A 15,383-nucleotide genomic window follows, 5' to 3' on the forward strand; every position below is an offset into this window, starting at 1 on the left:
TTCCCAGCAAAACCAGGAACAGCCCGAGAATACATCAACCACCCCCAACATACTAACACTAGAGAATTTTTAGCCATCACTTTACCCTCATTTCCACAATACACCTTAAACACCCCTCATGACGCTAACGAAACACGCAACTTTGTAGACGAATACGTTTTAATGCCCACTCTCTCTTGGACCTCATACTATCATTTCACTAACCCTCTTTGCTTACCTTTAACTAACACATCCATTGATATAGACCGAAACAAAGACATGCTATATCGACTAACTACACCACTCACCGCTAGACAATTTACTTACGTTGGATATAAAAAATCACTAAAAATACACACTGCACCTAGAGCTAACGAATACACACTAGAATACTATGATCACAACATCATCAGAGCTAACCAAGATCAATTCTTAGACGACGATCGCTTCGCTAACCCACAAATCACCGAGAAATTTTTCATCAAGACACCATATGTATTTACACTAAACATCTTCGACCGAAAGTTTGATCACATTATTTCAGAAGCACTCACAAGCACACAAGCGTACGAAAGTTTTAAAGAACGCTTCCAAATCTTTTCACTAACCTTTCATTTCCTTGCACCACACGAAAGAGATTTACACTGCTCACACGATATTATGTTGCGAACTAAACAAACACATACATACAGTTACTATCGTTTCATCCAAAATCACTTTGACCTCCACACACCCTCTAGACAACCACACCATCGCTTTCAATTCATCAATTCAAAATACACTTCACCGTATTTCCTAAATTTCACATATTGTATTAAAAATACTAACCTTCATGGTATTCTTCGTAATTATGACCCCATAACCCAAATGTATATTTTCTGCCCCATCACCAAGACCTTCAACGCAGAAGAATCCCGACCCTTCCTTATCCCGCACGAGTTTGTACAGCCTATAGAAATCCCCATTTTAGAATTCATCCACAACACTAAATTTAACCACAAGTTATATAACTTAATCCAAAACACACCTTATGAGTTTGCAGTAGGCACTGAAGAGCTAACCACTATTAAGGCACTTCAATTGCTTTGGCCACTACTTCAAACTAAAAATATCATCCGCATCTTCGCTAAACTACTAACAACTTCAGAACTAATTCACGATATCTTCCCCCACGGTTTTTTCCCCGACGACTAACAGGTAAGTATGAACTAAATGAATATTACTAACTAATTAAAATATTGAAAAACTCACCATTCCTTATTCATGTTTTCTTTAGATTTTTAGCCTTCATCTTCAATCATCTGAAAAATTCACAAAAGAAAAATAAAAAATAGCAAACTTCTTCAAAACTATTTAAAACCCTATTTAACTTTTGCACCAACAATTAAATAAATATAATACCAATGCAGTAAATTAATTTATAAAATTTTCCCCTAAAAGCAGTAAATCTACATATGATGAAAATTTGTATCTTAAAAGTCCCCCATTACTAGCAGTAAATTTCCAAATTCTATGCAGTAAATTAATAAAATGCAATTGCAGTACTAACCTTTTGATATTTTCATTCATTCGCACAGAAATTCTATCCACACTCGCACAGCTCGCCCACGAAGAATTGTTTAAAATAATGAATTTCAGTTTCAAGTTTTCACACTCAACAACTCTAACAAATAATAACAAGTTTCAAACTTTCCTTTAACCCGGTTGGAAAGGAATCATATACTAAACAAAACTAACCAACGCAGCTTACTAAATACCACAAATCATAAAATAACAGCATGACTAAGAAAAGGAAACCAACGGTACCCAAACCGGATTAACCCAGTTTAAAACTGGATAATTTATTCTTTTGAAGACTATTACAAAGTCTTAGAAAGAAATAATAAAACACAAAAAAGTCAAAAGACAAACCCATACCACAAACAATTTGCTTTTTGGAAAAAGTACATAACCAACAAAACATAAGTAAAACCACAACAAACCCAACATAAAATGTTGTCACATAACAGGACCCCTCATAAAAACCGCATGAAATCATACTCCCACACCTGGCCTAACCCACCAGGAAAGGACGTCCTGAGCATGCTCTATAGCCGGCCTAACCCACCGTGCTACATCCACGCTTTGTGACCACACCTTTATTTTTAATAAGAGCTACTCAAGGGTGAGTAACTCTTCAAAATAACCGAACTAAAACAAAAAGCTTTTGTGAAAACAACTAACTAAAATCATAATTAAAAAATATTAAATTAATAAAAGTTTTATAAAATGTAAAATCACATGATGCAATATATAGATCAGAATACAACACCAAGGACGAACATCAAAAGACAAGACGACCTCACTACACTCGAGAGAGAATGACCAACTATAATCGATATGCCGCTCACAATCACAACTCAAAGGATTTAGAGTACGACTTGACCTCGCAGAAAAGGACTTCATTGAACTAGACCAATGACCACCTCGATGTTCAAGTATACGTACAGATCCGAGTAACCAGGCATCCCCTCCACGCACAATCTCCACGCCATTCCCGAGCTAGATCAAACACAAAAGAAGTTCTCTCCGAAGAACAGAAAAACCTGACATAGCCAACCATTCTGAAACCAGAATTGATGCTGTTGCAGAGACTCAGTCGTTGTCACAAGAAGAACACAACGTCTTGTGTCCTCAATTCCAGATCCCTGGAACTTCCTTAACAAAAAGGAAACAAAAGAAAAATGATGTTCGCCAAATACCAACGTCCATCATCCATCCTTGAACTACAAAAGAACTGTTCTAAAAAACTCTGTAAAACCCGGATGGGTGGAACCTGATCTAAACTATATTTTATGATTGGATAAATTAAATGTTTTACCAATGTAAAGTATTTAATATTAACCAATCATGATCCATCTAACTAACAACCCACTTATTTGTAAGTGCTGAAGTTACTTGTAATTTCAGCACCAGAGAGATTTGAATTTAACTTAGAAATTAGTTGGACTCTCCCGAGCACTTCAGCAGCCGCAATAAACCAGTATACCCTAGATCTATTGAGCCTAGCAGAGACTAGTTAAACAACCTGAGACTAGATAGTATAAGAGTAAGATTAGGATCGGTATTAGACTAAGAAGTTGCACGAATCTATCCGGCCGAAAATAAGATAGCGTGACGAGCAGACGGTGTACCCTATCCGAAATTACTCTATGAGTTACACTCCAGTCCTAACTCAAATTTATGATAATAATTGCAAATGCAATTTGTATCGCTTGTTGAAAACATATGTAAAAAATGTCAATTAAAAGGGTCTAATTCCTAATTCAGATGCTGATAAAGAGGAAAAAATTTTAAAATAGCCGAAACTTGTCTCAATTAAGAGTGTGCTAGATAATTCAATAAACTTAAATATGTGCCATTCAAGTTTGGTGAAAAACTGACAACTGAAATTTTAAGTATTTTTATTTAATCAATCAATCAATATTAGGCGCCATGCAAAAAAAAAATCAAAACTTCGGGGTACTTGTTAGTTGTGCTTAAGATACACTTGTGAATGTCTGAATTTACTTTTCTATCGCTGGCTTTGTATACGCTTTCCCTGCCGATCCGAAACTTTATCTTCGTCGTTGTTTTGTTGTTTATCTTGCATTAAACCAATTCGCAACGTCAATCTGGCATGCAGAGCCAGGGAAATGCGCAGGGTCTTTTGAATAGCACCTCCGGAAATCTGCGAAAGAGTCTTCTGAAAGACAGGAAGAATCAGAAGGTTTCTTTGGATTCGATTGCTTTCTTCTGGATTTAGAGCAGCCCTACGCAGAAGTCCGTTTCCCCTGAGGTCTTGTTTAGTTAGCGCTTACTCTTAATTGGGAATTTATTGCGCCTTTCTGCTCCCAAACTTGCGCTTTTTCCTCTCCTTTGGGGCAGAAATTGGGGCAATTTTGGAACATGTGGTTCCACTTACTTAAATCATTCCAGCGCCTAAATTGTTCTGAATTGGACTAAAAAGCGTGAGTGACAAAAAGCGACTAAGCAGCTCAAACTTGTGTTCGATTCACGGAGACGGTCGCAAAACTTGTTTTCAGCTCCAATCTTGTCTTTTGAGCAGAAAGTTGGCATGTTTTACCAAACATTTGCCGCTAATGAGTACTTACTTTTCTTGGCACCCTGCTTTTGCGCTGTTAAAGCGACACTAGACTGTATTTAACACTGTACCCGAAATAGGCAGTCGTCGAATTGTTTTTATTTCTCAGTTCCTTTGTTTCTCGCCCATTAATTCCGCTTATTTGCCCTCAACAATTTGTACTGTCCCCTTATCTAAATTGCAACTAACTTGTATTTTTGCCCTGTTTTCTAAACCTAAAATTATTCCCCGGAAATTTTACCAAAAATGAGAAGCCATGCGTCATAGCTAAGAAAAATCGATTTCGAAAAAAATATATAAAAAGTTCATATAAAAAGAACAATTTTGGGTTTCAAACAAAATCGCTGGATAAATTAGAGCATATGCCTTTATGACTTATATTCGAAGCTATAGCAATCCCCCCCCCCCCCCCTTACTTCGTTGTTGCGGTTAATCGTTGTGATATCTTGTAATTGCGGGACTCGTTTTGTTATTTCGCGGCTAAATTGGATCGTTTGGTTTCATTTGGCGAAGTTTTCTGATTAACTATTGCGATTACAGGTAAACTTTACCGTGAGTGCTAGCACAGTGCTGGTTAAGTAGCACGTTTGAGACATTTTTAATCGGCTTTAATCTCCGGAAAGTTGTTACCACTCCAAGCCTCAGAAGTAATTCAAATTAGAAGCACCAAACTTCAAAAACCAGTCGCCCGCCACATAGCAACTCATTCCATATCTATTACCTGGTTTTACCTATCTAAATTTAACCACTACCACCTGAAAAGCAACCTAGTTATATTTACTTTTCTAAATACCCAAAACAGGCCAGATAAACCCAGTTTTGAATGGAAATGATGAAAATCTAGCCTTGATTAATCATAAACTCTTTCCAAAAATAAACATAAAATTATTACATCTCTTTCAAAACCTAATTATTTCGATCGAAAATGTCGAAAAATGAACTCAATTCTGTATCCAAATTACGATTGTGGTTGTTTTTGTTTCCTTTGTTTACTTGTGGAGAGGGGTTGCTGATGCAACTGCCGATGCCGGAGAATTCTTTGGTGCGTGAAATAATAGAGAAGCACGACACCATATGTGAACACTTTTGGCACAAAACAGGGCGACACTTATTCCCACAGGACAAGAAGGATCGTGTCTGTGAGTTCAGAGAAAGTTTTGTCATAACTATTATTTCTTTAATGTCTCTTCTATAAACCCCCCCCCCCCCCGCTCCCCACCTTGCTATTGCTAGCTACGAACTCTGGCTCCTAAAAGGAACTAATCCAATGGTTCATCAATGATTATCATTGTTGATCTTAGCTGCAAATGTCCGTTGTTTTGCGAAAGTGAACCAAAGTAAACCTTGTTTTGCGAATTTGAACCAAAAAAAGGTTCACATTTTTCGAGTTTCGCTACAAGATAATGATCTACTTTAAGTTCCCACTGAGGTGCAAAATTAAATTCATGAATTCATTTATCATAGTGTTTATACCATTTTCAGTGTGTATGGAATTGTATGGATTTTTATGGAATTTATGGAATTTATGGAATTGTATGGAATTGTTTGGAATTGTATGGAATTGTATGGAATTGTATGAAAAGAAATTTCCCATTTATGAGAATTGTATGATAAGCATTTTTGGTCAACCCGGGCACAGATTGATCAATGCTGATTTAGGGTTTGTAAAAAACATGGAAATCAACCTTGAAGGTAAATGACATCCCACTTGATATCTTTTATCAAGCATTTCAGTAAATATCCTTAAATTTCGTTTTTTCTTCACATTTATAGAAACGAAACTGAATTTTTTATTTCAGTCGTAGACATCAAATGCTGTCCTGATTCTCAGAATGCACAAACCGTTCAATGGTTCCACAACAACAAGTCCATGGACTTACCAACCCAAATCAGAGGCCCTGAAAAATCTCAAGCCTCCTTCAAGACACCATACGTGAGCCAAGTAGATCCTAACTCCACGGTCGAAATGGACAGATTGCTACGCAATACTTCAATGCTTGTAATTCCGAATTACGTTGAGTCGGAGCACTCGGGATGTTATTGGTGCACGTTTCCGGGTCAGAATAGTTCAAAGCTGGCAGGTTGTCTCGTCAGCCACGGAAACACGAGAACTTCTTTGAAACCGAAGATGTACGGATTTTTGAGCGAAAACTGCAAAGACCAGGAAGCAGAAGAAGGAAAGCCGTTAACAATCGACTGCGGTGAAATTGAAACCCATATTTACCATCCACACTTTTCAGCTTACTGGTCGGTTCCTTGGATGAACGACTCCTACATCAAGAAAGACAATTTACAACTCTACATTCAAAATGTCACAATGAAGCATAATGGAACCTACTACGCGATTGTTAACAACTCGTACGGTTACGACTTGAAGGAGTTTCACATTACAGTCTTGAAAGCCAAGGCGACGACTACAGAAGCGAAAGCGACAACTGATATTATTTTGGTCACCCCTGAACAAAACGGATTCTTTGAAGACGTGACCAGATCAATGCTATTTTACGTCATCATATGTGTTATAATTGGAGTATTACTCTTACTAATTCTATATAAATGTGCGATAAAATTTTTTAACGGGAGGGGTAAAAAGAGAGGGGGACTTGCGAATGAGCCGTTTGGGATGTTGAATCGCGGAAGGACGAGAGGCAGGCACAACCGGCAGTTCCGGCGTATGCAGAACAGCGAGACAGGATCCCGGTTGGCTGAGTCGTGGCCTTCCTCTCTCGGAAACATCCGAAACAAGTCAGTATAATCTTCTAGTCGAAAAGCTCACCTTGTTAATAAGCCAAAATCGTGCAATATTTTAGGAAAGACATACTAGGGAAACTACTTCTGAATAGATTAAATCAAGAATATCCTTATCGAAGATTACAATATTCAAGCTTTAAATATTCTGTAATAAATTTTTATCTTCTGTAATGGCATTAAACTAATAAATGTCATGTTGTAGCTCCCTGCCTCTCATAGCCAGTCTGGGAACGACTCTTGGAGATCCCCACAATAAACAGTCTCTCACAACCCAGACCTCTCGAGGGGATCCAAACTCCTCTGCCTACCCGAGTGTCCTTGCAATCGACCAACAACAGAACCCGCTCTACAACCTCTGGAGCATGGCAAATTTTTTGAATCAGGGTAACCGACCCTCAATCCAGGTGCCAGTTGACGAGTACTGGGAGTTTCCGAGAGCGAAGCTGGAGATACTCCAGGAACTGGGCTCAGGTGCTTTCGGAAAAGTGATGCTTGGAGTTGCCGACAGCCTTTTCGGAGATGAGAAGCAAACTCAAGTTGCCATCAAAATGCTTCGCGAAGACGGAACCGAACGCGAACTAATGGATCTGCTCTCGGAAACCCAAGTCATGAAAAACATCGGAAGTCACGAGAATATTATCAATCTTCTGGGAGTTTGTTCACGTGACGGGCCTTTATGGGTTGTTGTAGAGTACGCCAAGCATGGGAATCTTCGGGAGTTCTTACGAGAACGAAGACCTGGAAGTCAATTCCACGAGCAGCGAATTGCCGAGGGAAAAGCTACCGAAGACACTTGCAAAGACTCAGGTGTGCTAAGTATTTCGACGAGCTCCGAAAAATTAAGATCGTTAAGATACCGAGACCTGATTTCATATGCATACCAAATTGCAAAAGGCATGGAATACTTGGAGCAAAAGAGATGTGTTCATCGAGATTTGGCTGCGAGGAATATTCTAGTAGCGTCTGATTACGTCATGAAAATAGCCGACTTCGGACTGGCGAGAGATGTCCAATACATTGAGTACTACCGAAAAACTACAGATGGAAGACTACCTGTTAAATGGATGGCAATTGAGGCCTTGTTCGACCGGGTCTACACATCTCAAAGTGATGTCTGGTCTTTCGGCGTCACCATGTGGGAAATTCTGACCCTAGGAGGCAATCCGTATCCAAGTGTCCCTGTTGAAAACTTATTTGACCTTCTCAAAACCGGATACAGGATGGGAAAACCTAAAAACGCACCTGATGAATTGTACCATATAATGAAGGAATGCTGGCACGCAACTCCCAGCAAACGTTTGACCTTTACCGCTATTGCGCAGAAGCTCGGCGCATTATTGCAGTTGACAGTATTTGACAAAACTCTGGAAGTCCAGGGTCCGGTATCACCCGATGACTCAGAAAATGCGGCGTTTACTCCGAATGGAAATTTGAATCAAGCTTGGTGGCAACATCTCTACTCACCTTCAAGTAACGGAACGATGACTAATGCTATCTACGGGGGATTCAACCCTTCGATCCCCGTCGGGAGCTCTGGGCCGTTCACATGCAATGATGTTTACCCTTTATCGCAGTACCACAATGAGACCACAAGTTTGCCCTTGCAAAGAAACGCAAACAGGCAACGACAGTTTTTATACCCCTATCCCCAAATGACAAATAACAGTTCAGGCGAAGATTCATCCTGTCCAACCGAATTGACAGGAATTTCAGGAGCCGCGAGTCACTACGCTCGGCATCCGGGCCAACTGATGCAGCACCGATTTCACCCCAATGTCGGATTGCATAACCAGCCGACTTACGCAGTACCAAATAGGGATGTAAATGGTCAAATTGCGTCACCAATTTCACCGGAAATATTTTACTCGAATCTGAATGCGAACGGGAACCGAAGTAATCGAAAAATTGTTCAAAGACAAAGTTTTCATTTTGGGCAACCTCAAAATGCGAACATACTTCAAGGAGGATCCGGTTACTACACAACATACGGCGCTGGAAAAGTGTCATTAAGTCCAAGTTTTCAAGGCGATGTCAGGTTCATAGCAGGAAATGAGCTTAATGAAAATGGCGACCAGGGAACCAATGTAATGATGAGCTCTCTAGGAGTTGCAGGTTCTCAGATGTCGAGTGCAAACAGACATTCGGTAACTTTCGGGAACCAGTTACAATCACAATTCTCACAATACAATTTTAACCCCATAAATGCCCATGTCAATTGTACGCAAGGAAACATTATGCCGAATGATCAAAGTCAGAACCACCAGAAGTTGTCGAAACGTCACTCTATGGAATCGACCATCTGAAGATTTTTGTCGTTTTACAAAAAACTATTAGACTGTAGTTCTGATTTTGCTACTTCATTTGAAAATAACCTTTGTCGCATAGCAATTGTGTCTGATATCAAATATTTTTTGCTGAAGTTTTATGCTTTTCTAAGTTAAAAAGTAGCCCAAATAGTTACAATCATTTGCATTAATTTGTAAATTAAATTGATATTAGCCGTTCCCTGCTTTTGCTACAATATTTGTACCGTATTAATTTACTTTTAAAAAGTTTGAAACCTTTAATTTTAAAAAGCGAGACTTGTTTCGTTTGCAAGGTTTTTTTGATAACAAACAACGTACAACACGATTTGATTTTTGAAAAACAATTACAACGAGAATGTTTGTGACTCGAAAAATATACAGTACAAAATTGAGTTCTTAGTAATAATGTGTTCGTTCGTTAATCGGTCGGACGGGATATAAGGGAAAATGCAAATTACTATTACCCAGCAATCTTAAGATCTTGACCAAATTTTTTTTGGACCTGGTTTTCGCATCATGGAACAACACTAGTTTAAAATATTGAAAGCAACTTGATGATTTACTATTTTTCATGAACTAATATTCTCGTTTTTTAAAAGCTTTTCTTTAATCAAACTTTGTACAAACAAAAGCTCGCAAACAAAAGACTGCTTGCATCGGGGCGAATCCCAAAATGATCCGACAGCCATTTGAAGCCTTTGAAAAAATTTCAGGATTTCAAAAATTGATGAAAATTTAAAAAAGAGCGAAGAATAAGAAACAATCATCTGGCCTCATTTCAACTTAAAATAAAGCCAGACATTTAGTTTTTTGAGCTGGGTTTACAAAGTTCATAGGTTAAAAATTTGCAAAATTTCAGCTCACAGCCTGAAGATTTTTCAGATGGTATGAAAAATATGAAATTGGTCTGAAATAAATACACCAAGTACAATTATTTGAGCGCAAAACCGAAACTGAAAACAAATACTACTCTGAAAGCAATAATTTTGGCTGCTAAAAATCAAAGCACAGACAAAAAAAGGTTTGTGTATTTCTAGAGCACAGAAAATTATTGGTGCTAGGGATTTTAGCAGACCGGTTTTTTAGCAGACCAATCTTTTAGCACACTCAGAACAATTAGCAAGTCAGAAAGCTAACTTCAAACACGTCGTTGGCAATTAGCGACCGCTTGATCCGCTGCGCATTCATTCGGAAAAAGTGTTATTGTGCGCGCAAATCTTTGGTTGCCGCTAATTTAGACTTGTGTTTTAGAAGTTGATATATAATTTTGACAAATCTTGAGGTAATTGTCTGAATTGGGGAAGCTTTGCCAAGACTGAGCGTCTTTTTGAGCCTGTCAATGAACCATGCATCAGTTTTTTACGTTGTTGTGCCAAAAGACTCATTTTTTACTTTTTTGCGAAAAAATTGGTCTGCTAAACATTCGCGCCCCAGATTTATTATTCATCAAAAATCGTTTAAATTATTAACTTTCAATAGCCGTTAATTTTTTGTAGGATCTTGTATACGTGTTTAAATGCTAGCTCATTGATCGAAAAAGTAGCAAAATTAGCATAGAAGATAAAAAAGAGTGCTCGTATATCATGTCAGGGCACAGCCCTGAATTTTCTGACTGACCTTTAGTTTGTCGTGAAAAGTTTTTGATCAAAAAAATAGGTAAAAATTAAATTTTGGATTGCCGACCAATATTAAACAATAAGTAAATGAACTTCAGGCGTATAAGGATTTGTTAAGAAAAACTGGCTTGCTAAATTCAATTTAGAAAGGACAGTAAAAGTTGAGGACAGTAAAAATTGCCACGCTTAAATAATTCGCGTAAAAATTCAAATCATCAAATCGCACATAAATTAGTGTTTATGTAAATTTAAAAATCCAAAAATTGGCATTTTTTAGCCAAAACGACCATATATAAAATATTGTTTTACTTTTCGATCTCTACAAGTCGATACTTCTGTTAGAATTTATTTTTGTTCGTCAGCAAGTAGCATTTTGACCGCCAAAAACGGTTTGAAGAAAATAAGACTGCTCGTATCAGTTCGAAACCATGAATGTTCTGACTGCATTTCAAGATCTATAGAGCAGTAATAACATTAAAATAATGAATTAAAATTTGAATTTTTTTTAATTTCAGATTTTTTATGAAAACCATCCCCCCCACACGCCATATACAGTACAAAGTCATAAATTTCACTGCTATTAACAAATCAACTATGACAAATAAGCTTCCTTCAACCAATTTGGAACGATTTCTAAGATAGGTTAAATCTTGGCTTACGCGTTTATAGCGCCAAAATGAAATCTTTAAACCCTCATAAATTTACTAAAAAAGATCTTAGGTGAAATATCTTTTCAAATTTAAGCTTAGGATAAAATTACCTTTTGAATGATTTAAAATTCCGACAAAATGGCTGCTTAAAAAGTTTACATTTGTCTAAAGTAAAAACAAACACTCCGAGCACAAATATTCCGTTACTTTCGTTACCAAATCAACTTCAGCAAAAGATCTGTTATTTCAAATCGGGAGAAAAAGACTGCTCGTATCAGCATACAGTCTTGAATATTGCAAATTCCCTAAAATAATCTCGAATAATTTTGATAAGATAATTAATATAAAGGCATAATTAATATAAATTTAAGTTTTGTTTGTTGTCGCCAAACGGCCGATTTGAAATTCTATTGGTTATAATTTGAGTCATATTAGGAACTCAAGGTTATCAGTTTACTCGCTTCAAATCAATTTGGAACAATTCTTATGCGGATAATTTTACACGCTTGAATGAATCTTGCTCACACCCGCATCGGCAAAACTAAAATTGCAATCAATTATCGCAAGTAAAATCTACAGTTCAGCAAGCTAGTTTATTTTTATGCACTAAGTAATGGATTTTTTAAACTATTAAATCGATTATAATCTATTGCAATTTATACTTATTCTAATCGATTCGATAGTTACCAAAATCCATTTTTAAGTGCATTTTTTGATGCAGATTATATAGGTTTTATACAGATTATAAACACATTACATACAGAATATATACCCTACAAAATCCATTGTAATTTCGTTTCAATTTTATAGAAAAAATTTTGAATTTCATAAAAATCTTTCGTTACCTGTCTTGTTTTGTTGAAAATGATCAAAATTGACAAAAACAAAATAAAAACATCTAAACAAGACCAAAACTGATAGTTTTTTTTTCTGATAAAAGGAGAATATAATCGAATTTTTATCGACATTTTTCTCTAAATGTTACATTGGTTTTTGCTAAATATCTGATTTACATTGATCGTTTTTAAATATTTTTGTTGCATACTTTTGAGGTCAAAATCTGATTTATATTGACCATTTTTTCATTTCTTTATATGTTTTTGCCCAAAATCTTGTTTATATTGATGATTTTCATGATTTTATTGCATACTTTTGTGACCGAATATTGTTTATGTCGATGATCTTCTTTAATTTGTGTGGTTTCGTTTGAATTCAACTTTTGTTTTGATTCTTCAAACAGCATGCTACTAAGAGTAAAAAAATCAAACTTTTAGACAATATAATCCATTTTTTAGGCAATATAATAGATTTTTTTGAGTCCTTAGAAAATGCATTTTATACAGATTCTAAACAGATTCTATACAGATTTTATACCGCAAAAAAATACATTTTCTAGACTATAAAATTAATTTTTCTGAACTGTATAAAATCCCTATATTATCCACTTTAGTGTCTAATTGGGTTACATACAATCAATTTTTTACTAGTAGAAAATCTGTTGAAAAATTGATTATAATCGATTGCAATCTTATTTTTGCCAATGCGCGCATTTTTATTTTGAGAAATAACTTCATGAAAGAGCTTGTAAATTATTTCAATATTATGGCTTATTCTCAAGATTTCAAAATCCCGAGTTTTTGACAAAATTAATAAAATTAAAAGCAGTTATTTGATCTTAGTAATTTTTCTGGGTTTGATCTCAATGAGAAAAGAATTATTTCTATTATCGGAATCAATCTGAGTAAACAACCCCAAAGATAAAAATTCAGCTACTTTTTCGAATAAATCAATGAAATAATTTTTCTAAAAATACCTTACCATACACGATAATGTTTAGACAGCGACCAGTACACTACAGGTGTTTATTGTAGCCAAAAATGCACATGAAGACATGCGAAACGACTGTAAATGCGAAACGACAGTGGGAAAATTCAGCAGACTGTAAATGCGAAACGACAGTGGGAAAATTCAGCAGACATGCGAAACGTAGGTGGGAAAATTCAGCAGACGCCAAAACAATTATTCGACATAATACCAAAAATTTTGGCAAAATAGGTCGACAAACATTTTTTTCGTGCATTTTGCTAAAATCATCTGGAGGTTGAAAAAATAGGTTCAAAAATGGAAGGATGACCAACAATAAGACGAACTGAATCCTTCTCTTTTCAGTTTGGTCCCAGTATAACCTTGAAGGCATTTTTTGGCTTTTAATTAAAACTACCCGGAGAATCCTACATTATACTTTGACCAACATAGATTCAATTCGTTAAAAAAAGGTTTTTAAACACAGATTAATTAAGTCACACCCCGAGTCTCTTTTTTAAGTCACGTATTTAAGTCACATAAATCAAAAACAATCCCATTTGAAAAAGCTCTCTGATTTAAATTTCGTGATTTCGATATCTTCATTGGCGTAATGAGAATTTTTGTTCAAAACTATTATTGCGTTCCGCAAAAACATTCTGAACCAGGGGTGGATTTAGGGGGTGGGCGCCGCGGGGGCGGCTGCTCTCTTTCCGCAGACATTTGAATTTGACGACCCAAAGGGTCACCCTTTGGTGTTTTTTAAGATTTCTATTTTCGGCCCTTAGGCGCCAGTTTCAACTAATTTTGAAGAGGAGCGCGCGCCAAAAAAAAAACGTGTTTTCTTGTCAAAATTTATCAAAAAAGGACCAAAAGCGGCTTTTTTGACCTGTTTTTTCAAAAATATGCCTGCCGCGCTGAATTTTTGTCCAAATGGTTATTTACGTTTTTATAGTGTTCTGCGACCGCTCGGAAATTCAGGTTGGTCGACCAAAAAAAGGTCGACAAAATTTTCAAAAAGTTTTTAAAATCCACCCCGTCGAGAAAATCTCAGATCCGCCCCTTATCTGAACAAAAAAACATGACTGTTCGAATCAGGGCGAAACCTTGAATGTTCCGACTACCTGTTAAGGTCTATGGAGCAGTAACAACTTTAAAAAAAATTAAAGGTAATAAAAACAATTGAAATATTTTTTCTAAAAAATAAAAGTTTTTCGTGAAAATCATCCCCCCATACGCAATATTAAGTACAAATTGATAAAATTGGCTCCTAGTAACAAATCAATAGTGGCAAATCAGCTGCCTTCAACCGATTTGGAACTATTTCTAAGACACATATATTCCCGCCGTTACATTCGTTAGAAAAGTCGGAACAATAACTCAGAGATAATCATTCCGTTTTTCTCTTAAATCTTAAATTCAAAATAGTGATTTTCAAATCCAGAGTTTTTGACAAAATTAATAGCAGTTATTAGATCTTAGTTATTTTTCTGGGTTTGATCTCAATGAGTTGAGATCTTCTTTAGTGTTTAGAAAAATTTCGTTGAAAAGAATTATTTTTATTATCGGAATTAATTTGAATAAATAACCCCAAAGATAAAAATTCAGCTACTCTTTCGAATAAATCAATGGAACTTTTTTTCTAAAAATACCTTTCCCTACGCGATAATGTTTAGACAGCGACCAGTACACTACAGGTGTTTATTGTAGCCAAAAATGCTCATGAAGACATGCGAAACGACTGTAAATTTACCAAAATCTCTTGTTCTTCAAGATTTGAAGAATACGTTGATACTTTTCCTCGCGGACAGTTCGATTAAACTTAACTTGGTTTGATTGAAAAAAGCAACTTGTGAAACTTTCGGAATTATAAACTCTCATTTTCGAACTCGAGCAATATCTAGAATATACATACTTTATTGTTAAAAGAATTATTACTGATTAACAACGTTGGAAGCACCATAAAAAATGTTATGTTTGATTGATCATTCAGTGGGAAAAGTCAGCAGACGCCAAAACAATTATTCGACATTTTACCAAAAACTTTGGCAAAATAGGTCGACAAACATTTTTTTCGTGCATTTTGCTAAAATCATCTGCAGGTTAAAAAAATAGGTTCAAAAATGGAACGATGACCAACAATAAGACGAACTGA

General features: G+C 36.2%; 2 protein-coding genes across 2 annotated transcripts in view; both read left to right on the forward strand.

Moving 5' to 3' along the window:
* The window catches only part of LOC134842051 (tyrosine-protein phosphatase non-receptor type 23-like), a 200,929-nt gene that overhangs the window by 99,698 nt on the left and 85,848 nt on the right, over positions 1–15,383 (forward strand). The gene's annotated exons all lie outside the window — the stretch shown is intronic.
* On the forward strand, positions 3,490–9,374 carry LOC134841207 (probable serine/threonine-protein kinase DDB_G0271402). Its single transcript, XM_063857041.1, has 3 exons — positions 3,490–5,241; positions 5,902–6,847; positions 7,056–9,374. Exons 1-3 carry the CDS (start codon positions 5,028–5,030, stop codon positions 9,154–9,156), a joined length of 3,261 nt encoding a protein of 1,086 aa, XP_063713111.1. The 5' UTR covers positions 3,490–5,027; the 3' UTR covers positions 9,157–9,374.

Source organism: Symsagittifera roscoffensis, chromosome 3 (genome assembly GCF_963678635.1).
Source record: "Symsagittifera roscoffensis chromosome 3, txSymRosc1.1, whole genome shotgun sequence".
In the NCBI taxonomy this organism is placed as follows: Eukaryota; Metazoa; Xenacoelomorpha; order Acoela; family Convolutidae; genus Symsagittifera; species Symsagittifera roscoffensis.

What these genes read in the sequence shown, in the direction of transcription:
- LOC134841207 (XM_063857041.1), top strand. Translation starts at nt 5,028, where the DNA reads ATGTCGAAAAATGAACTCAATTCTGTATCCAAATTACGATTGTGGTTG. An exon ending in GGACAAGAAGGATCGTGTCT is followed by an intron (nt 5,242 to 5,901) that starts GTGAGTTCAGAG and finishes TTTTTATTTCAG; the next exon opens with TCGTAGACATCAAATGCTGT. An exon ending in CTCGGAAACATCCGAAACAA is followed by an intron (nt 6,848 to 7,055) that starts GTCAGTATAATC and finishes GTCATGTTGTAG; the next exon opens with CTCCCTGCCTCTCATAGCCA.